Raw genomic sequence first — 24266 nt, 5'->3', positions numbered from 1 at the left:
GTCTGTGCTCTGGCTGGGCCACTCAAGGACATTCAGAGTTGTCCCTAAACCATTCTTGCCTTGTCTTTGCTTAGGGTCATTGTCCTGTTGGAAGGTGAACTTTCAGCCCAGACTGAGTTCCTGAGCACTCTGGACCAGGTTTTCTTTAACAATATTTCTGTATTTTGCAGCGTTCAGCTTTCCTTCATCCCTGACCAGTCCCCCAATCCCTGTCGGTGAAAAACACCCCCACAGCATGATGCTACCATCACCATGTTTCACCGTTGGGATGGTATTGTGCCGGTGATGAGTGGTGCCTGGTTTCCTCCAAATATTATGCTTGGAATTGAGGCCAAACAGTCCAATATTTGTTTCATCAGACCAGAGAATCTTGTTTCTCCCAGTCTGAGAGCCCTTTAGGTGAATTTTTTTTGCAAATTCCAAGCGGGCTTTTGTGTCTTGTACTGAGGAGAGGCTTCCTTCTGGCCACTCTCCCATAAAGCCCAGATCGGTGGAGTGTTGCAGTAATGGTCGTCCTTCTGCAAGTTTCTCCCATCATCACACATGATTGCTGGAGCTCAATCAGAGTGACCATCGGGTTCTTGGTCACCTCTCTCACCAAGGCCCTTCTCCCACGATTGCTCATTTTTGCTTGGCGATCAGTTCTAGGAGTCCTGGTTGTTCCAAACTTTTTCCATTTAAGAGTAATGGAGGCCATTTTGCTCTTGGGAACCTTAGAGCGTCATAGCAAAGGGTCTGAATATGTATCTCAATGTGATATTTGACTATCTGTTTTTGCTTTGTCATTATGGGGCATGGGGTGTAGATTGATGTGAAAATACTAAATAATTTAAAGCATTTTATCGTAAGGCTGCAACATAACAAAATGTGAAAAAATTAAGGGGTCTGAATACTGTCTAAATTCACAGTGTATTTATTGCCTTCTAAATCCACTTTTTGTATTGTGTCATCAATGCTCTACTTGTTCATGTAAACTGAATAAGATCATTTGTAGGTATTTATCAGCGTATTAGTGTGCCAGTAAATGCACTCATTATTATATCGTTGTCTTATAATTTTTTTAATGGCACAAAAAATACACTCAAAGGGACTCAAATATTTTTTCAGTGATCTTGTGTCTGTCGCTTTATCATTCTTCTGCATGATGACAAATATGTGTGAAACATTATTCTGTGTGTGTGGACTGTGTCTTTAACTCTCTCGGCCTCTTGCTGTTTAAACGACACATCAGAGCTCCAGACATGGCTGTTTCATTCTTCCTCTCTCCGTTTCTTTCTTATATTCACATAAATGACTTGTGTTATTATCAGCTGTGTCAGATTGTTTCCCCTTTCCACAGAATCTTACATCAGGCTTGTGATAGTGCTAAGCGTGGTGCTTGTGTGCACACTTGTGTGTGTGTGTCCGTTCGTTCTGTTCAAGGTCTTAAAACAGGTCAACACCTGCAAGCTATCAGGTGAGCACTGGATCACATGCACAGCTCTTTTTGTCAAAGTGGTTTATTAAAAATAAATTTAGACATGAAGTGAGACTAGAAGAGATTTCCTCTTTATATAAAAATCTCTATAAAGTTTATCATGCAGGAAAATAAATGTTTTTTTTTCTTCTCCAGTTTCGGCATCTTATCACACCAGAAATATGTCAAACCAATCGGGAGTAAGTTTTTTTTTATTGTTTTTAACCATGTCCATCTTAATTTGTCCAGTAATTTGTACAAGCAACCTTTAATGTTGCACAACATTTGTGCAATCTTTGCACAGCAAAGTATTTATCTGTATAGTTAATGCTCATTGTAGAGTTGTACAATACTAATCTCACTATATTCTTGCATTGTATTTATTGTTATTTCTTATGTCATCGATATAATACAGTAGCATGACTTATATGTTTTCTCTTTGCAGGATGAATATGTGAAAATGAGCCCAATTGTCCTTCCAAACACTTCTACAGCTCAAAGTGATAGAGCTTCCACCGCAAATGAACTTCACAGACCTACAGATATGGAAGCAGCCCCTGATACAGATACTTACTACATAGATGTGAATCCGGTACTATCAGGAAGATTGGATGTAGATCCATTATACGCAGAAATGGACGTTGATTCAATTCAAGAGTCAGTCTATCAGAGTATTAATCAAACTGATGACTGATCTCAGAATCCTCATCAACAGTCAATCAAAATGTCTGAAATGTTGATTCCAAGTCTTGAATAAAATTCCTGATAATTATTGCTAATGAAGGAAATTTGTAAACATAATTATTTCTTACAGTGTCATCAAATCAAGCAAGTGACCACTTGGCCATTGCTGAAAATATAATGTGAAAATTAATGTTCACTTCTCTGATATTAGTAAGGGATGTGGATAATCACCATAACTCATTTATTAGTATAGATTAGCACAGACTCATATCAGGTTTATGTGACTTTACTGTGACAAGACGTCATGTTGTGTCACTGCAACAGTACTGGTAATGATGGAAGTGGATAAAATGATGAAAGCAGAAGTACGTAAATACTCAACACAAGATTCTGACGAGGGGTAAACTGTGGGCAAAATTATATTTCAGCAAAGTGCTAAGGAGTAAGAAATTGTTCAACATGTGGAGCTTTCTAATTGTTTTTACCTGCACATTTTCAGGTGGGTTAACATCCATTAATTTCTTGTGAGAAAACAAGTTACTTAAAAGTATTCTGAGACAATGTTTTTTGGAAACATTCTTGCATACGTTGTAGCACTGAATTGAATGTGACCATTTGCTGTATGTAAGAAAAATGTTTTGAATGTTTTTCACAAAGATTAATCGCAAAGTATTTTCTTAAAATAAGATTTAGACCAATGATATTGTGAAGTATTTTACACATGAGCCAAAACATTATGACCACTCACAGGTGTCCTAACAAGGTCACATGTCAAGGTCTGGGTAGATTAGATGGTAAGCGAACAATCAGTTCTCGTAGTCAACATGTTTAAGGCAGGAGTAAAGACCTGATGACTTTGACAAAGACCAAATTGTTATGGCCAGATGACTGGGTCAGAGAATCTCTGAAATGGCAAGGCTGGTGGGGTGCTCCCGGTCAGCTGTGGTCACTATACCTACCAACAGGGGTCCGAGGAGAGACAAACCGGTGACAGGGTGTTAGGAGGAATGTGTCACACGCACAGTGCATCACACGTTGCTGCTGACCGGTCAGAGTGCCCATGATGACCCCTGTATGCGGTCGAAATCACCTACAAGGGACATGCAAGTTTCAAATCTGGACTTTGGAGCAGTGGAAAAAAGTTATCTGGTCCGATGAGTCCCATTTATTATTACGTTTTGCATCACATGGATGGCCGTGTATGTATGCGCCATTTACCTGGGGAAGTGATGGCACCAGGATGCACTGTCGGAAACGATAGGCCGGTGGAGGGAGTGTGATGCTCTTGTCAATGTTTTGCTGGAAAACCCTGGGTCTGCCCATTTACATGGACATCAATTTTTTTACATGTGCCACCTAAACATCACTGCAAATTAGGTACACCCTTTCATGGTAGTGGTATACCCTGATGGCAGTGGTCTCTTTTTGTTTGAGGAACATGATGAAGAGTTCAAGGTGTTGCCCTGGCCTCCAAATGACTCAGATCTCAATCCAATTGATCAACTGTGGGATGTGCTGGACCAACAAGTCCAATCAATGGCAGATCCACTGCACAACTTACAGGACTTGAAGGATCTGCTGCTGATGTCTTGGTGCCAGATACACACAGGACACCTTCAGGGGTCTTGTAGAGTCCATGCCTCTGCAGGTCAGTGCTGTTTTGGCTGCACATGAAGAACCAACAGCATTTTATGCATTAGGTCATAATGTTTTGGCTCATCAGTGTATATGTGCCATTGATTAAGTCAGTCGTGTTCAGTCATATTGTGTGATGTCACATCATATCTGACTTTCAATTTCCAGCTGGGTCTACTGTAACTGCTCCAGTGGGAGGAAAGGTCACCATTATGTGTTCACCTTTCCTGGCCCACATCAATGTCAAATATTTCTGCCAAGACACTTGTGCTGAAGGGAATATTATTTGTAATATTTTAGGAATTACTTCACCTTTTTGCACAAGAGATTCTCCTGTACTGACGGACGGGTTTTGACAGCATGGGTTTTTTAATGCGTGGTGTAATAAAAAAAATCTTACCTTACACTTCACATTATGCACTGAAGGTCAGATTATATATTATCAAACACATCATTTTAATGTTTATAATGATTGAATATGATAGATAAGATGCAATCGCGAATGTGCTTGCTGGTTATGTGCACCGCCATATATTTTTTTCATGCCATGCAATATGGGATTCTGTGTTTCTATTAGAAGCGTAGAAGGTTTTAAAAACCTAGACCTTCCACTTTTCCAGCACTGGAAGTGGTTAGAATGAGTGAATGATGGAATGGGACTGAATAGTTTGTCAGTATTCTTTGTTTGATGTCAGAAAACATGGCAGCATCGCTGCGTCCAAACTGCGCGCCAATGATAACGGCTTTAAACTTTTATTTTAGTGATTGTTTGAAAATACTATTTGATCATCTGGTTCATTATGATAACCGCTTCAGTCCCTCTTTTGCTAACAGCAGCATGAATGCAGATCACACTGGTTTGGTCGTATTTGTTTGAGCCCAGACAAGTGTAATCACATCGGTTTGATCGTACGTGTGAAAGGATTAATGAAATACTAATATTGACTGAACATTGTTTCTTATCAAGTTTACACATGAAATAAGTTTAAACTGTAAGTATAAATGTGAGTAAAAAAAATAGGCTGGTTGTATTTCCAACAACATATGGCACATGGCTATGTGATCAGTTTGATATTTTTACTGATTGCAATAATATGCACAGTGCAATTTTGTTTATATAAATGATATAAATGAAACATTTCTGATTTGTCTGCAAATTGCAAATGTTGTGTTCTTTTTTGAGGAGACGAAGTCAAGTTTTCAAAGTACAAATTGTATTTATTAACAAGAAAGAATAAGTACAAAAATCATTCAGCCAGCTGGGGATCTAGTCTGCTTCACCCGTAAGCTCCGCTCAAAAAGACCCAGTTTCTCCTGTCTTCCCTTCTTTTCTACATTTCTGACCCAGGGTGTTCCTTTGTTCTCAAGGTTTTACTCTTTTCATTGGCTTATTTTTGCCACCGGGTCATCTCCAATATTCTAAGAGATAAGTTCCACTCATTCCGTTGGTTGGTTTTTGCTGCAGTGGGATTACTGGTTTTACCTCCCATTGGTTCATTCTTATCAGTTTTTTGCCTAAAGAATTTCCAATGTATAAACTGTCTCTAGGTTCCTCTCATCTCCTGTGTCAGAAATGCAGCTGCAGTTTCCTTTAAGCATTTTACATATAATTTCTAGTTAGTTACACACATCATTCATCATTTGTTGACAGGCATACTTTGTTTAAGATTAGTCGCACACATATATACTGATTAAGATTGTAACACACAACACAAATCACATGTTCATTTTTGGTAATAATGTGTACATGCATCGGGAAGTAGAGCTTCTGCGCTTTCAAAAGATACCTATTTTGTGTTGGTCAAGACTGTAGTTTATATTGGGACAGTTGTTTTTGTCTCAGGCGCCCCCATACAAGCTTAAAGTGTTAAGAAAGACAGAAGGACCTGCTGTGGACATGCGTGGTGGTGAATGTGGTGAGAGTCACAGACAGAAAAGGAAGGAAATCTTTAACACTATTTGCAGACAGATCAAATGAACTCAATACGGAAGAGGAAGACATTAAAGTTTTTAGGCTTAAAGGGAGAGGACTTTCTAATATAATTTGAGCAAAGCACCTTCAAATTTCAGCATGTGGAAGCTTCTGGTCTTCTTTGCTTGCATGATTACAGGTGAGATTAAGATTCTGAGGGATTTTTTTACTTGATTTCCACAGTTTATGGTTTTCACGAGATCAGAAATCTGATATTTGCAATTTCTTGCTCATGATTATCAGTTTATTATGATATTTGTTTTGTTTTTCAGATGTTGGTTCAGATGTTGTTGGTAATCCAACTTCAATAACTGGATACAGAGAAAAGACACTTGACATCAGCTGTCCCTATGAATCTGGATATGAAAGAAATGTAAAGTATTTTTGCAAAGGGGAGTGTTTCTTAGATAGAAACATCATCATTGAATCTGGATCTCCAGCTAAAGACGAGAGATTCTCTCTGACTGATGACACAACAGCAAGAGTTTTCACTGTCTCCATCACTGATCTGAGAACAGAGGATGAGGGCAAATACTGGTGTGCAGTCCGGAGGTCTTTACATATAACTGATGTCTATTCAGAGATAATGTTGCTTGTTAAAACTGGTAAGTGATCAGTGTTACTGCTTACAAGTTTAGCTGCCTTGCGTTACAATTATTTTGTGTGGGATCTTTTTCGACATTATACAATGCACAAAATGAAAACTCCATGTCTTCAGAAGTGATCTGATAGGTGTGGGTGAGAAACAGATCAATATTAAAGCCCTTTTTTACTGTAAATCTCCACTCTCACATTTGTTTTTGCCGATTTGCATTCTTCATACATATTGCCACCTACTGGGCAGAGAGGAGAATTTGTAGTAAAAGAGGGTATACGTCAACAAAACCTAACATCCTACCCTAAACCTTAAACCTAAACCTTACCGATAGTGTCATAAAAAGCCAGTTCAGTTCTGCTGAGAACTAACCAGTGCTGGATCAGGGCATTTCGTGACACTTTGAGTAAATATTTGCAGCCCTAATTCTACTTTAATCGTCATGCTGGTTTATCAGTAGACAGTAGTAATTTCTACATTTTTCTTTAGTGTGGAAATATGAATTTTTATTTTGTTTTAACTTGCAGCAATATTAAGAATGATCAGTCACACCTCTGTTGCCTTCCACCTTTCAAATCTATGGAGTCACAGATTTGTTTATTTAATTATTTGCTGACTCTCTACCACATTGGCAAAGTTTGTTTTTTCTTTACTTTCTCTAACAGTTTGTATCATTCACAGGCACGACACAAATTCCTGTCCAAGTAAGTACATCCAGACAACCTGCAAGAAGAACAACAAGAGAAACAACAGGTACATCCATCCAGTGTAGCTGCATCTATCCATACAGTGTAGCTGGATCCATCAATTCACATATCATCCATTCAATTTAGCTGCATCCATCTATCCATTCATTCATCCAATGTAGCTGCATCCATCCTTCCAATACTGCTTGTATCCATACATTCAGCCATCCATCCATCCAATACTGCTTGCATCTATCCATCCAGCCATCCATGCAGTGTAGCTACTTCCATCCGTCCATCATCCATCCAATTTAGCTGCATCCATCCGTCTATCTCTCATTCATCATCCATCCTCCATCCATCCAGTGTAGCTGCATCTATCCATCCATCCAGTGTTGCCTGTATCCATCCATCCATCCTTCCATCCAATGCTGCTTGCATCCATCCATCCATCTAATGTAACCGCATCCATCCATCCATCTATCTATCAAGCTATCCATACAATGTAGCTGCATCCATTCATCTACCGTCTATCAATCCAATGCAACCACGTCTATCCATCCATATTGTGTAGCTGCATCCATCAGTCCACTTATCATCCATCCATGCATTACCATCCTTTCAGTGTAGCTGCTTCCATCCATACAGTGTGAGCCTGGATCCATTCATCCATCCATACATCCATCTAATATAGCTTCATCCATCTGTCCATCAATTCATTCATCCAATGTAGCTGAATCAATTCCTCCATTCATCCATCCATCTAGAAGTTCATCCAATGAAGCTGCATCCATCCTTTCATTGTAGCTGCATCCTTATATCCATATAATGTAGCTGCATCTATTTGTCCATCCATCCATTCATCTGTGTAGCTGCACCAATCCATCCATCCATCAAGTGTAACTATCCATCCAGTGTAGCCGCATACATCTATTGTAGCTCCATCCACTTCTGACACCCTACGGCAAGTTTCAGAGCAATATTTATTTTTATTTATTTTAGAAAATAAAGGAACATCAGCGATTTCGAAGTGGACTGCATCTTCAACACCACCAGTAACCTCAAACAGATCAGCAGTGTCTGGTAATAAAATAGTCTCTAAAGTACTGGGGCTGGTTGTAAGAAGCCCCTTAACTTAAGAAGCAGTGACAGACACGCAAGGGTTTCTTACAACTGGCCTTTGGTGTTCTTGGATGAAATGTACAGTATATAATGCTAGTTAAGATTAAAATATGATATTATTAATTGATTCATGCTCATGTTTGTCTTGTTTCTATCCTCAGAATATTTGGTTTATATTGCCGGTGGTCTTGGCGCACTTATGCTGATTTTAACAGTCCTCCTCTTCATATTTATCAAACAAAAGTACATGCAAAAGAGATCCACTGTGACATCATCTGATTTGTGTAACAATGCCACACTGAACTTCACATCACAATCAGACAGTCTGTACTATGCTTCTGTGGTTTTTATCAAGGAGCCTGACTGTAATATCAACAACAATGAGAAGATTTCAGGGGACGAAACACTTTATTCATCTGTTCGGACTTAACAGGAATCAAATGCCATTGATTTAAACTCGATGATCTATTCCGCTGTTTAAAAATGTGTGCACATGAGCTTTGAATTTATAAATTAAATACATTTTAATTGTAGCATTTATGCATTTGGCAGACGCTTTTATCCAAAGTGACTTACAGTGCACTTATTACAGGGACAATCCCCCCGGAGCAACCTGGAGTTAAGTGTCTTACTCAAGGACACAATGGTGGTGACTGTGGGGATCAAACCAGCGACCTTCTGAATACCAGTTTACCAGTTATGTGCTTAGACCACTACACCACCACCACTCCCTAATTTTTAGCAAATTCTAAAAATTCTTCACTCTGTTAGCATAACATAAATATATATAAAGAAATAAACATTTCCAACATTCTTTTGAATGTCTATGTAATAAAATAAAATAGTTGATGCCATGAGTGTACTTTCATTTACTAATAATATTATTTTGAATGGCCATGGCAAATAATGTGATACTATGTGTTTACTACACTGCGCCCTCTACAGTTTATATGAAATAATGCATGGTGCAGGACCATTAACTCTTTATTTATTTAATCACTGAAACTTTATAGTTTCTTCTGCCTGATATCAGCTGCATCAGAAAACACTGAACTCATGAAATGTCTCTTGTTCAGTAGAAGAGTTGATGTTTAGTTGATGTGCAGAAACAGGTGATGTCCATGAACTGTTTTTTTTTTTTTTTTTTTTTTTTTAAATCAACATCAAGATGTCTATGTGCTTTATATGGGAAAGTGTATCTTTATGATGCTGTGACTGGTCATCATTTCTCTTTTTATCACCTATTTGCAGACACCAGTTCGTTCTAATAGTAGTATAAGATTAAAAATGTTATAATGATATAGATTATGATACATTCTGGACTATCATCCTAAGAAATTGCTGAAGATCCCCAAAATGTACTTCTCTGTTATTTTTTCTGATCTGACATTATATATCTCTGTAAATAAGGTGCCTCAGAAAAACAGCTCCCAATCATATTGTTCCCAATCATGTCAAATGATACGACAAAGCAATCAAAAGTTAACAAAAATTATTTATCATAGTGTCCATGTGTCCAAAAACATCTCCAAACAAATAAAAGATAATAATTGTACATAAGAACTAATTACACATGCAAACACAACAATGACTAAAGGTTTGCATAGCATGCACACATGATTTTACTCATGAGATTTCACAGAATGAGTTTCATTCTGTGTCATTTGAGTCATCATTGAGTCTGTGTCGTGTATTTGGCGCCATCTCCTGGTGGTCATATGTAACATTGTGCTTCATGTGGATTATCTAATGATCTATACATCTGATTATCTTGTGTGTGTGGACTCGTTTGACGCTTTCAAAAGATACCTATTGTGTGTTGGTCAAGACTGTAGTTTATATTGGGACAGTTGTTTTTGTCTCAGGCGCCCCCATACAAGCTTAAAGTGTTAAGAAAGACAGAAGGACCTGCTGTGGACATGCGTGGTGGTGAATGTGGTGAGAGTCACAGACAGAAAAGGAAGGAAATCTTTATCACTATTTGCTGACAGATCAAATGAACTCAGTACGGAAGAGAAAGACATTATAGTTTTTAGGCTTAAAGGGAGAGGACTTTCTAATATAATTTGAGCAAATCACCTTCAAATTTCACCATGTGGAAGCTTCTGGTCTTCTTTTCTTGCATGATTACAGGTGAGATTAAGATTCTGAGGGATTTTTAGACCTGCTCTGTTTTACTTGATTTCCTCAGTTTATAGTTTTCACGAGATCAGAAATCTGATATTTGGCAATATTTGCAATTTCTTGCTCATGATTATCAGTTTATTATGATATTTGTTTTGTTTTTCAGATGTTGGTTCATATGTTGTTGGTACTCAAACTTCAATAAGTGGATACAGAGAAAAGAGACTTGACATCAGATGTCCCTATGAATCTGGATATGAAACACATGTAAAGTATTTTTGCAAAGGGAAGTGTAACTTAGGAAATAAAAACATCATCATTGAATCTGGATCTCCAGCTAAAGACGAGAGATTCTCTCTGACTGATGACACAACAGCAAGAGTTTTCACTGTCTCCATCACTGATCTGAGAACAGAGGATGAGGGCATATACTGGTGTGCAGTCCGGAGGTCTTTATTCATAACTGATGTCTATTCAGAGATTTTGTTGCTTGTTAAAACTGGTAAGTGATCAGTGTTACTGCTTACAAGTTTATCTGACTTGCATTACAATTATTTTGTATGGGATGTTTTTCGACATTGTACAATGCATAAAATGAGTCCCAGAGTATAAATAGAATCACTGATTTTAAGATGATCTTTTTTCTCATCATCTAGATAACATGATCACCGAGGTGTCAACCATCACCCCCTTTTCAAATAACACACCGTCCTATTTCAGTATTTCAACACTGAATCCACAATCCAGCAAAACCCCACACACAGATCAGTCTCCTTCCTCAACAGGTCAGTTCTTTCTTTCTTTCTTTAAACATTAAAACTACAGCGTGTTTTTCTAGATGTTCACCCAAAAATGAAAATTCTCTCGTCATTTACTCACCCTCATGCCATCAAAGATGTGTGAACGCAAACACAGATTTTTAGAAGAATATTTCAGCTCTGTAGGTCCATATAATGCAAGTGAATGTGAATGGTGACCAGAACTGTGAAGCTACAAAAAACACATAAGTATAAAACTACTCCATAAACTCCATGTCTTCAGAAGTGATATGATAGGTGTGGGTGAGAAATGCTGGTTTGTCACTAGAATATCTGAATTTCTGTTGATTCCTTTCACTCTTCAGATAATAAGATGCTGTACAATGTAAAAGCCTATAACTCACAAGTTTTTTGTAATCTTTGACTTTTACTCACTGGCATTTATATACAGTATTTACATAGTTACAAGTAACTAAAAGCCACAGAACTCTTAATTTAATTATCATGAGTTTATAATCACAATCAAAATGATTTTCTTTTTTTTTACCTCTTGTATTTTCAGGTCACGTTGTTATTTTCATCATTGCAGCGGTTTTGCTTTTGCTCCTCATTGGTCCTTTGGTTATAGTGTTCATCCAAATGAAATCTTGTGGTAATATATATCTATATATTAAATAAATATTTCTGAAGTTACAGCAGTTTTCCACTACTTGGTCCTTGTGTAAGTGGAAAGCACATTTATAACACTAATGCAACATTTAAACAATTACACAGATCTGATCTCCTCTTCTGCTGAAGGGATTTGTCCTGCATTTAGAAAAGGAGAAGAGGTAAGTCAGGATGAACTATTTATAGCATAACTGACCTTTATTGAATATCTTCATTGATAAAATTACACTTTTGAACCGTAGGTCTTCTGAAAGATGAAGTGTTTTTAAAGAATGAGCCACTAGCTTCACCAAACGTGTTTGCAAATGAATGACTGTGTTCACCAAAAACGTCCCCAATCAGCTATTGGACAGGCAAACCGATAGTTCGGTCCCAAACTCATGCCATTGTTTGAACCATTGTTGTATTGGGATGATCAAATAATCGATCATTGTTTGGACATTTTTTGGAAATTATTCTATTTTGACCAAATATCTTTCTTTTTATCCAAAAAACTCATTGTTGTGTGTTGATTTTGTATGGAACAGAAGGGTTCAACTGCTGACGTCTACAATTAAAGATATGCCCAATCCTAGTGATCTTCTCTTGAAAGTGGCCATTCAAGGCTTTTTTTAATGCAGTTATACAGTGATTAGCCTCTCTCTGTGGGCACACTAGAGACAGAAATGATGCAAGCTGCATTCGCAAGTGTGGTGTACTTGGGATAGTCGCTGTAAAAGCACAAATTCAGACTTCACAAAAGTTAAACCTCCATGCCCGTGAAGCGTTGTCAATACTGAGTTGGGATTGACTTTGTGTTAATGTAGTCATTGGACATTGGGATGCTCTACTGGTCAAAAACACTTCCAGTTGCCATCGGAAACGATTACTTTTAGTTGTCTAATTAGTTGTTTACATCCAATAATGTTCACCTTTAGGTAACACAATCAAGGTTAATTTCTTGTTAAATGGTGCAGAGGTGATTATAATGATGATTATGATGATGAAGCAGTCATCTCTAACCATTTACAGATAGAAAATGAGAATGTGACCTCAACAGTCCTTCCAGGTTCACCAACAGCTGATAATGATGAAACCTCTGCTGCAGATGAGTGTCACCGACCTATAACAACTGAACCAGGAAACATGGCCAATCCTCATAGGGATTCCAACTACATCAATATTTCCCCACCAGCAACATATTATTTGGATCAAGAACTTGTGTATCAGTGTCTTACAATTGATTCTGGTCAACAGTCAGTCTATCGCAGTATTAATCGAACTGCAGACTGACCATCAAATCCTTCACATACAGAGCATCTGGAAAGTATTCACAGCACTTCACTTTTTCCACATTTTGTTATGTTACAGCCTTATTCCAAAATTGATTAAATTCATTATTTTCCTCAAAATTCTACAAACAATACCCCATAATGAAGACGTGAATATGCCTTACAGAAACCTGGCTGGCTGCGGAGATTCCAGACTCGGCCATCGAAATCACGGGCTTTTCCGTGCACCGAGCGGACAGAGCGAAAGACCTCTCAGGTAAAAGCAGAGGTGGTGGTGTATGTTTTATGATCAACAAATCATGGTGTGATCAGAGGAACGTACATTTCATCAAGTCTTTCTGCTCTCCTGATCTGGAATATCTCATGCTTCTGTGTCGACCATTCTGGCTACCGAGGGAATTCACAGTGGTCATTATCACAGCTGTGTACATTCCCCCACAAGCCGACACAGACCGGGCACTCAGGGAACTGTATGGGTGTATAAGTGAGCAGGAAACCGCGCACCCTGAGGCTGCGTTCATTGTTGCCGGGGACTTCATCAAAGCTAATTTTAAAACAATAGCACCAAAGTACCACCAACACATAAACTTCAACACATGAGGGGACCGGGTTTTAGATGACTGTTACTCTCCTTTCCGGTATGGCTACAAATTCCTCCCCCACCCCCCATTTGGCAAATCGGACCACTCTTCCGTTCTACTTCTACCTGCTTATAGGCAGAAACTGAAACGGGAAGCACCCTCCCTCAGAACGATCCAGTGCTGGTCGGACCAATCAGACTCTGCGCTACAAGACTGTTTTGATCACGCGGACTGGGAGATGTTCCGGTCCGCCTCTGATGAGGACATCGAGGTTTACGCTGACAGCATAACGTGTTTCATCAGGAAGTGCGTAGAGGATGTTGTTCCAACCAAAACAATACGGATATACCCCAACCAGAAACCATGGGTTAACGGCGAGGTTTGCGTGACACTCAATGCTTCTAACACGGAGGAGCGTAAACAAGCCAGTTATGCCCTCCGTAACACTATCAGTGCAGCCAAACGCCAGTACAGGCACAAACTTGAAGGTCAGTTCAACACCACTGACTCTAGAAGTAATTTAATACCATCACGGACTACAAACGGAATAAAGACTCCGCCGTGAACGCCGCTGCATCTCTCCCGGACGAACTCAATACATTTTATGCTCGTTTCAGGACAATAACACCGCCCTCGCAGAGAGAGCACTCGTGGCTGACGCTACAGAGGTTGGTTCACTCTCCGTCTCTGTTGTCGATGTAACCCGATCCTTCCGACAGGTGAACATCCGTAAAGCTGCGGGTCCAGACAGCATTGCGGGCCGCGTCATCAGAGCATGCACGAATCAACTGGCTGGTGTTTTTACAGACATTTTCAACCTGTCCCTCTCCCTGTCTGTAGTCCCCACATGCTTTAAAACATCAACCATTGTGCCTGTACCGAAGCAAGCCACAGTCACTTGCTTAAATGACTGGCATCAGCAAATGCTTTGAGAGGTTAATCAGAGATTACATCTGCTCTGTTCTGCCCCCCTCTTTGGACCCATTACAGTTTGCCTACCACAACAACCGCTCCACTGATGATGCCATTGCATCTACACTACACACTGCTCTCTCCCATCTGGAAAAAAGGAACACATATGTGAGAATGCTGTTTGTAGGCTACAACTCATCATTCAACACCATAGTGCCCTCCAAGCTTGATATGAAACTTTAACTTAAGGCTTAAACAGCTCACTGTGCAGCTGGATCCTGGATTTCCTGTCTGGCAGACATCAGGTGGTTAGAATGGGCAGCAACATCTCCTCATCACTGACCCTCAACACTGGAGCCCCGCAGGGCTGTGTTCTCAGCCCACTCCTGTATTCCGTGTACACACATGACTGTGTGGCAACACATAGCTCCAATGCCATCATTAAGTTTGCTGACGATACGACGGTGGTAGGTCTGATCACTGACAATGATGAAAGAGCCTACAGAGAGGAGGTGCACACTCTGACACGCTGGTGTCAGGAGCACAACCTCTCCCTCAACATCAGTAAAACCAAGGAGCTTGTGGTGGACTTCAGGAGGAAAGACGGAGAACACAGCCCCATCACCATCAATGGAGCACCGGTAGAGAGAGTCTGCAGTTTCAAGTTCCTCGGTGTCCACATTACTGAGGAACTCACATGGTCCGTCCACACTGAGGCCATTGTGAAGAAGGCTCACCAGCGCCTCTTCTTCCTGAGACGGCTGAGGAAGTTTGGAATGAACCACCACATCCTCACACGGTTCTACACCAGCACTGTAGAGAGCATCCTGACTGGCTGCATCACCGCCTGGTACGGCAATAGCACCGCCCACAACTGCAAAGCCCTGCAAAGGGTGGTGCGAACTGCCAGAAACATCATCGGAGGTGAGCTTCCCTCCCTCCAGGACATATACACAAGGCGGTGTGTGAAAAAAGCTCGGAGGATCATCAGAAACTCCAGCCACCCGAGTCATGGGCTGTTCTCACTGCTACCATCAGGCAGGCGGTATCGCATCATCAGGACCCGCACCAGCTGACTACATGACAGCTTCTTCCCCCAAGCAGTCAGACTGTTGAACACTTGATCTATCAGGATCAATAATTTGCACTGCACTTTATTAATCTATAATCTCACACTGGACTGTCAACATATTCTCCTCAATACAACTACTTATATATATTTCATATACTCTTACTTATTGTATATTGTGTATTCTATATTGCTTTATTGTCTACTGTAAATTGTATATAATTATTGTGTTGTGTAAGTATGTTGTTTACTGTAATTGGTATATGTCTCGTCACTGTAATGACTGCTATGTTGCTCGGAACTGCACACAAGAATTTCACCTACTGTTGCACTTGTGTACATGGTAGTGTGACAATAAAGTGATTTGATTTGATTTGATTTGAAAGAAGTTTGTTTGAAATCTTTGAAAATGTATTAAAAATAAAAAACTAATAAATCACATGTACATAAGTATTCACAGCCTTTGCCATGACACTCAAAATTGAGCTCAGGTGCTTCCTGTTTCCACTGAACATCCTTGAAGTGTTTCTACAACTTGATTGGAGTCCACCTGTGGTAAATTCAGTTGATTGGACATGATTTGGAAAGGCACACACCTGTCTATATAAGGTCCCACAGTTAACAGTGCATGTCAGAGCACAAACCAAGCCATGAAGTCCAAGAAATTGTCTGTAGACCTCCGAGATGGGATTGTTTTGAGGTACAGATCTGGGGAACGGTACAGAAACATTTCTGCAGCATTGAAGGTCCCAATGAGCACAGTGACCTCCATCATCCGTAAATGGAAGTTTGGAACCACCAGGACTCTTCCTAGAGCTGCCCGGCCAAACTGAGAGATCGGGGGAGAAGGGCCTTAGTCAGGGAGGTGACCAAGAACCCGACGGTCACTCTAACAGAGCTCCAGCATTTCTCTGTGGAGAGAGGAGAACCTTCCAGAAGAACAACCATCTCTGCAGCACTCCACCAATCAGGCCTGTATGGTAGAGTGGCCAGACGGAAGCCACTCCTCAGTAAAAGGCACACGACATGTTTGCCAAAGGCACCTGAAGGACTCTCAGACCATGAGGAACAAAATATTGAACTCTTTGGCCTGAATGGCAAGCGTCATGTCTGGAGGAAACCAGGCACCGCTCATCACCTGGCCAATCCCATCCCTACAGTGAAGCATGGTGGTGGCAGCATCATGCTGTGGGGATGTTTTTCAGCGGCAGGAACTGGGAGACTAGTCAGGATCGAGGGAAAGATGAATCCAGCAATGTACAGAGACATCCTTGATGAAAACCTGCTCCAGAGCGCTCTGGACATCAGACTGGGGTGAAGGTTCATCTTCCAACCAGACAATGACCCCAAGCACACAGCCAAGATAACAAAGGAGTGGCTACGGGACAACTCTGTGAATGTCCTTGTGTGGCCCAACCAGAGGCCAGACTTGAACACGATTGAACATCTCTGGAGAGATCTGAAAATGGCGGTGCACCGACGCTCCCCATCCAACCTGATGGAGCTTGAGAGGTCCTGCAAAGAAGAATGGGAGAAACTGCCCAAAAATAGGTGTGACAAGCTTGTAGCATCATACACAAAAAGACTTGAGGCTGTAATTGGTGCCAAAGGTGCTTCAACAAAGTATTGAGCAAAGGCTGTGAATACTTATGTACATGTGATTTATTTTCGTTATTTTTTTTTTAAGATTTCAAACAAACTTCTTTCAAACTTTTCTTTTTCTTTATGGGGTATTGTTTGTAGAATTTTTAGGAAAATAATGAATGTAATAAATTTTGGAATAAGGCTGTAACATAACAACATGTGGAAAAAGTGAAGCGCTGTGAATACTTTGCGGATGCACTGTACTCAACATCATTAAGGGAAGACCGGGGAGATAAACGAACATCATAAATCCACACCAGAAACTATATTATTGATTTTTACTGAAAGGGGCAAGTGTTTTAAATGTATCCAGTCAAAATGATACATTTGTACAATGTATCAATGATGATATTTGTTGGCCAGAAACAATGCTTTGATATTTGTGTGTTACCTTTCCAGATTTTGTCGTTTAAGGAATTTTTTGTGTGCCATAATTGTTTACTTGTTAACTTTTGCTGAAAAAAGCCTGGAATAAGCTGCCTAATGCAGGCATGGATTTAAAGACAGGTGTTCATTTTGGTTGTGGTGATGTGGAGGTCAAAGGGCAACTTAATTGATGCCTCAAGAATGTGTGTATGTATGGTGCAGTCTTGAAAGTCTAAAAATGGAAAGAATTTAAAAGTGTTCATTAATCTCATAATGTAAAGGGGATAATTTAGTAAATTCAGCACACATCTAATCTTGATGAGGAGAGCGGCTAATCATCATATAAACCGATCTATGCAGTTCTGAGCAAAGAGACTCAGGAAAGTGATGATAGAAAAGTGTGGGCAAGTTTAGATTAACTAGAGGTCACAATGGAGTTTGACTTACTCAAAGTGCTCGACTTACACTCACCTAACACTTTATTAGGAACACTATGGTCCTAATAAAGTGCCCGATGTGGTCCTCTGCAGTTGTAGCCCATCTGCCTCAAGGTTCGACGTGTTGTGCATTCTGAGATGTTATTCTGCACACTACAACCATACAGAGGGGTTATCTGAGTTACTGTAGCCTTTCTGTCAGCTCGACCAGTCTGACCATTATCCAATTACCTCCATCTCATCAACATGGTGGTTCCGTCCGCAGAACTGCCACTCACCGGATGTTTTTTGTTTTTGGTGCCATTCTGAGTAAACTCTAGAAACTGTTGTGTGTGAAAATCCCAAGAGATCAGCAGTTACAGAAATACTCAAACCAGCCCATCTGGCACCAACAATCATGTCATGGTTGATTTTTTTTTTTCCTCATTATGATGGTTGATGTGAACATTAAATGAAGCTCCTGACCCATATCCACATGATTTTATGCATTGCACTGCTGCCACACGATTGGCTGATTAGATAATCACATGAATAAAGGTGTACAGGTGTACCTAATACAGTTGCAGGTGAGTGTATAGCAGTAAGGACAATGATTGCTTCAGTGATAATAAATACAATATGGAATGAATGGGGGTTGTATAGAGTATTCCTGACACAACATACCGAAAATATAGTCATTTTGAAAAGCATTTTATTGAATGAAAAGAAAAATATCCACTGCAATGAGGAAACGGGTTGTGGTTAGTGAACACAGGTGGAGCTCACAAAGAGTTAACACACATAATAAGCTACAGCTGTGGTTCAGGTGGTAGAGCGGGTCGGCTGCCAATCGCAGTGTTGGCGGTTTGATTCCCGGCCCACATGACTCCACATGCTGAAGTGTCCTTGGGTAAGACACTGAACCCCAAGTTGCTCCCAATGGCAGGCTAGCACCTTACATAGCAGCTCTGCCGCCATTGGTGTATGAATGGGACACAGTGTAAAGCGTTTTGGTGACCTCTAAGGTTAAAAAAAAAGTGCTATATAAGTGCAGACCATTTAACATAATGCCTCTCAACATCACACAGATTACAGTTCCTAGACCATGAACATGACTAAAACATGGCTAAACATAAAATAGACTTGGAATGATTTAAACAAAACAACAAAGTTACACTACAAACACATTCAAAACTAGACAAAGGACAATGGTGAGGGCTTAAATACATGACATGGGGGAACATAAACCAATGATCAAACAGAACACTAAACAAGATAACAAGAGTAAAAACCTAAAACCAAAGACAAACTAGAACTGATAAGGCAATAAACCAATGAAAACAAGAACAAGGAGGAAAACATGATATCACATGACAAGAACCAGGAACTAGACTTTTCAAAATAAAAGACATGAAAACACAAACCAACAGAATAAACACGAACACACACATTAAACATTACACAAATATACTATTTATCAAATCTACTTTTATTACATACCTTAATTTAATGGGGATATAATTAATTACAGCTGACAGTTACGTGAGCAAACGAGGTTTGAACATCAGCCGTAACAAGATCAAATTGAAGTTCACGGCTTTTTAACACTTTTGTGTATAAATTTGAAGGCTGTTTATTGGATCAATACAGCTAAACGTCATATTATGCGACTACGCATCACTTTATGAAGAGCTTACCACCTACTAGTTAAGTCTGGCCTAAAGAACAAGTGGTGCAACCAAATTAAGTACTGACTTAGTTACCAACTAACTAGTAGTTACTGAGCCCTTAGTGTGAACTGTACGCCCCAACTTGCATGAGACTTTACGTACAGCCAGGGCTGGACTGGTAATCTGACATTTTCCCGGTGGGCCGACGCACTTTGGGGCCGATCAGGTGAGGGCTGGCCATCGGGAGAACTGAGGTGTCCGGTGGGTCGGCCGCGAAACCGGCTGAATGGCCGCAATAAGCTAAAATGAGCCACTGTGTTATGCAGAACAGACCACAAAACAGCGTCACGATGCAGAAAAGGACATTTGTAATCACGGACTACTACCTCTACACATGCATACATTTTCTACAAGATGCTAATGTTAAGATATGTACAGTATGCTGTTGCATTGTTATTTTGATAAGAAACCCAGTTTAAGATCGATCTTTGCTGTAGTTACTGTTTATTCAGAAACACTGGTCAAAGCAATAATAGCTCCATGAGAAGGATGAACTTAACCAATAACAAATAGTTGCTTTTTATAGGTACAGTGTAAATACTGATATACAGTATATGTATGTACTGATGAACCAAAACATTATGACCACCTGCCTAATATACTGTTGGTTCTCCACGTGCTGCCAAAACAACACTGAGGAATGAACTCTATAAAACTCCAGGCACCAAGACATTAGCAGAAGATCCTTCAAGTCCTATAAGTTGAGTTGGTTGTGGATTGGACTTGTTGGTCCAGCACATCCCACAGATGCTCAATCAGATTTGGAGGCCAGGGCAACCCCTTGAACTCTTCATTACGTACCTGAAACCATTCCCGAACAATGTGTGCAGTGTGGCAGGGCTCATTCTCCTGCTGAAAGAGACCCGTGTCAAACTGATGTGCACCATGAATGGCCGGACCCAGGATTTCCCAGCAGAACATTGCCCAGAGCATCACACTCCCTTCACCAGCTTGTCATCTTCCCACAGTGCATCCTGGTGCCATCACTCAACCAGGTTAACGGCGCACATGCACACGACTGTCCATGTGATGTAATATAAGACAGGACTCTTCGATCAAGCGACCTTCTTCTACTGCTCAAAGGGGTCGTGTGCCCATTGTAGGTGCATTCGATGATGGACAGGGGTCACCATTGACCTATTTGTGGCTACGCAGCCTGTACGTGTTGTGACATTCCTCCCGTTACCATCATTCAAATTTTCTGTGACTTGTGCCACAGTAGACCATCTGTCTGATTGGACCAGCCGTCAAAATTATGTTCACTGTTTATGCCACAGTAATCAGTCAGATGCCTGACTCACATCACAGTTAAACCCACTCAGCCAATCAGGTGACATTCACAGGATACACATGGCTATTTGATCAGTTTGATACTTTTACTGATTGCAATAATATGCACTGTGCAATTTTGTTTATATAAATGATTTAAAAGAAACACTTCTGATTTGTCTGCAAATTGCAAATCACATGTTCATTTTTGGTAATAATGTGTACATGCATCGGGAAGTAGAGCTTCTGCGCTTTCAAAAGATACCTATTGTGTGTTGGTCAAGACTGTAGTTTATATTGGGACAGTTGTTTTTGTCTCAGGCGCCCCCATACAAGCTTAAAGTGTTAAGAAAGACAGAAGGACCTGCTGTGGACATGCGTGGTGGTGAATGTGGTGAAAGTCACAGACAGAAAAGGAAGGAAATCTTTAACACTGTTTGCTGATAAATCAAATGAACTCAGTACGGAAGAGAAAGACATTATAGTTTTTAGGCTTAAAGGGAGAGGACTTTCTAATAAAATTTGAGCAAAGCACCTTCAAATTTCAGCATGTGGAAGCTTCTGGTCTTCTTTTCTTGCATGATTACAGGTGAGATTAAGATTCTGAGGGATTTTTAGACCTGCTCTGTTTTACTTGATTTCCTCAGTTTATAGTTTTCACGAGATCAGAAATCTGATATTTGGCAATATTTGCAATTTCTTGCTCTTGATTATCAGTTTATTATCTATTATTTGTTTTGTTTTTCGGATGTTGGTTCATATGTTGTTGGTAATCCAACTTCAATAACTGGATACAGAGAAAAGACACTTGACATCAGATGTCCCTATGAATCTGGATATGAAACACATGTAAAGTATTTTTGCAAAGGGGAGTGTTTCGTAGGAAATAGAATCATCATCATTGAATCTGGATCTCCAGCTAAAGACGAGAGATTCTCTCTGACTGATGACACAACAGCAAGAGTTTTCACTGTCTCCATCACTGATCTGAGAACAGAGGATGAGGGCATATACTGGTGTGCAGTCCGGAGGTCTTTACAAACTGATGTCTATTCAGAGATAATGTTGCTTGTTAAAACTGGTAAGTGATCAGTGTTACTGCTTACAAGTTTATCTGACTTGCATTACAATTATTTTGTATGGGATGTTTTTCGACATTGTACAATGCATAAAATGAGTCCCAGAGTATAAATAGAATCACTGATTTTAAGATGATCTTTTTTCTCATCATCTAGATAACATGATCACCGAGGTGTCAACCATCACCCCCTTTTCAAAAAACACACCGTCCTATTTCAGTATTTCATCACTGAATCCACAATCCAGCAAAACCCCACACACAGATCAGTCTCCTTCCTCAACAGGTCAGTTCTTTCTTTCTTTCTTTAAACATTAAAACTACAGCGTGTTTTTCTAGATGTTCACCCAAAAATGAAAATTCTCTCATCATTTACTCACCCTCATGCCATCAAAGATGTGTGAACGCAAACAAAGATTTTTAGAAGAACATTTCAGCTCTGTAGGTCCATATAATGCAAGTGAATGTGAATGGTGACCAGAACTGTGAAGCTCCAAAAAACACATAAGTATAAAACTACTCCATAAACTCCATGTCTTCAGAAGTGATATGATAGGTGTGGGTGAGAAATGCTGGTTTGTCACTAGAATATCTGAATTTCTGTTGATTCCTTTCACTCTTCAGATAATAAGATGCTGTACAATGTAAAAGCCTATAACTCACAAGTTTTTTGTAATCTTTGACTTTTACTCACTGGCATTTATATACAGTATTTACATAGTTACAAGTAACTAAAAGCCACAGAACTCTTAATTTAATTATCATGAGTTTATAATCACAATCAAAATGATTTTCTTTTTTTTACCTCTTGTATTTTCAGGTCACGTTGTTATTTTCATCATTGCAGCGGTTTTGCTTTTGCTCCTCATTGGTCCTTTGGTTATAGTGTTCATCCGAATGAAATCTTGTGGTAATATATATCTATATATTAAATAAATATTTCTGAAGTTACAGCAGTTTTCCACTACTTGGTCCTTGTGTAAGTGGAAAGCACATTTATAACACTAATGCAACATTTAAACAATTACACAGATCTGATCTCCTCTTCTGCTGAAGGGATTTGTCCTGCATTTAGAAAAGGAGAAGAGGTAAGTCAGGATGAACTATTTATAGCATAACTGACCTTTATTGAATATCTTCATTGATAAAATTACACTTTTGAACCGTAGGTCTTCTGAAAGATGAAGTGTTTTTAAAGAATGAGCCACTAGCTTCACCAAACGTGTTTGCAAATGAATGACTGTGTTCACCAAAAGCGTCCCCAATCAGCTATTGGACAGGCAAACCGATAGTTCGGTCCCAAACTCATGCCATTGTTTGAACCATTGTTGTATTGGGATGATCAAATAATCGATCATTGTTTGGACATTTTTGGAAATTATTCTATTTTGACCAAATATCTTTCTTTTTATCCAAAAACTCATTGTTGTGTGTTGATTTTGTATGGAACAGAAGGGTTCAACTGCTGACGTCTACAATTAAAGATATGCCCAATCCTAGTGATCTTCTCTTGAAAGTGGCCATTCAAGGCTTTTTTTAATGCAGTTATACAGTGATTAGCCTCTCTCTGTGGGCACACTAGAGACAGAAATGATGCAAGCTGCATTCGCAAGTGTGGTGTACTTGGGATAGTCGCTGTAAAAGCACAAATTCAGACTTCACAAACTGTCAGGAAAATTAAACCTCCATGCCCGTGAAGCGTTGTCAATACTGGGTTGGGATTGACTTTGTGTTAATGTAGTCATTGGACATTGGGATGCTCTACTGGTCAAAAACACTTCCAGTTGCCATCGGAAATTATTACTTTTAGTTGTCTACTTAGTTGTTTACATCCAATAATGTTCACCTTTAGGTAACACAATCAAGGAATAATTTCTTGTTAAATGGTGCAGAGGTGATTATAATGATGATGATGATGATGAAGCAGTCATTTCTTACCATTTACAGATAGAAAATGAGAATGTGACCTCAAAAGTCCTTCCAGGTTCACCAACAGCTGATAATGATGAAACTTCTGCTGCAGATGAGTGTCACCGACCTATAACCACCGAACCAGGAAACATGGCCGATCCTCATAAGGATTCCAACTACATCAATGTTTCCCCACCAGCAACATATTATTTGGATCAAGAACTTGATTCCAGTAGTAGGAATCATGTGTATCAGTGTCTTACAATTGATTCTGGTCAACAGTCGGTCTATCACAGTATTAATCGAACTGCAGACTGA

At 39.7% G+C, this 24266-nt stretch overlaps 1 protein-coding gene across 1 annotated transcript; it reads left to right on the top strand.

Moving 5' to 3' along the window:
* Positions 1–5796: 5796 nt before the first annotated feature.
* Positions 5797–24266, top strand: LOC127644066 (CMRF35-like molecule 5). Its single transcript, XM_052127076.1, has 7 exons — positions 5797–5886; positions 6020–6299; positions 21991–22040; positions 22195–22323; positions 22858–22947; positions 23070–23125; positions 23985–24266. The coding sequence occupies exons 1-7, from the start codon at positions 5847–5849 to the stop codon at positions 24264–24266; spliced, it is 927 nt and encodes a 308-aa protein (XP_051983036.1). The 5' UTR covers positions 5797–5846.

The sequence above is a fragment of the Xyrauchen texanus genome, chromosome 5 (assembly GCF_025860055.1).
Source record: "Xyrauchen texanus isolate HMW12.3.18 chromosome 5, RBS_HiC_50CHRs, whole genome shotgun sequence".
Classification (NCBI taxonomy): domain Eukaryota; kingdom Metazoa; phylum Chordata; class Actinopteri; order Cypriniformes; family Catostomidae; genus Xyrauchen; species Xyrauchen texanus.
Note: the sequence above shows the minus strand (reverse complement) of the source record. Positions and strands in the feature narration are given on the sequence as shown.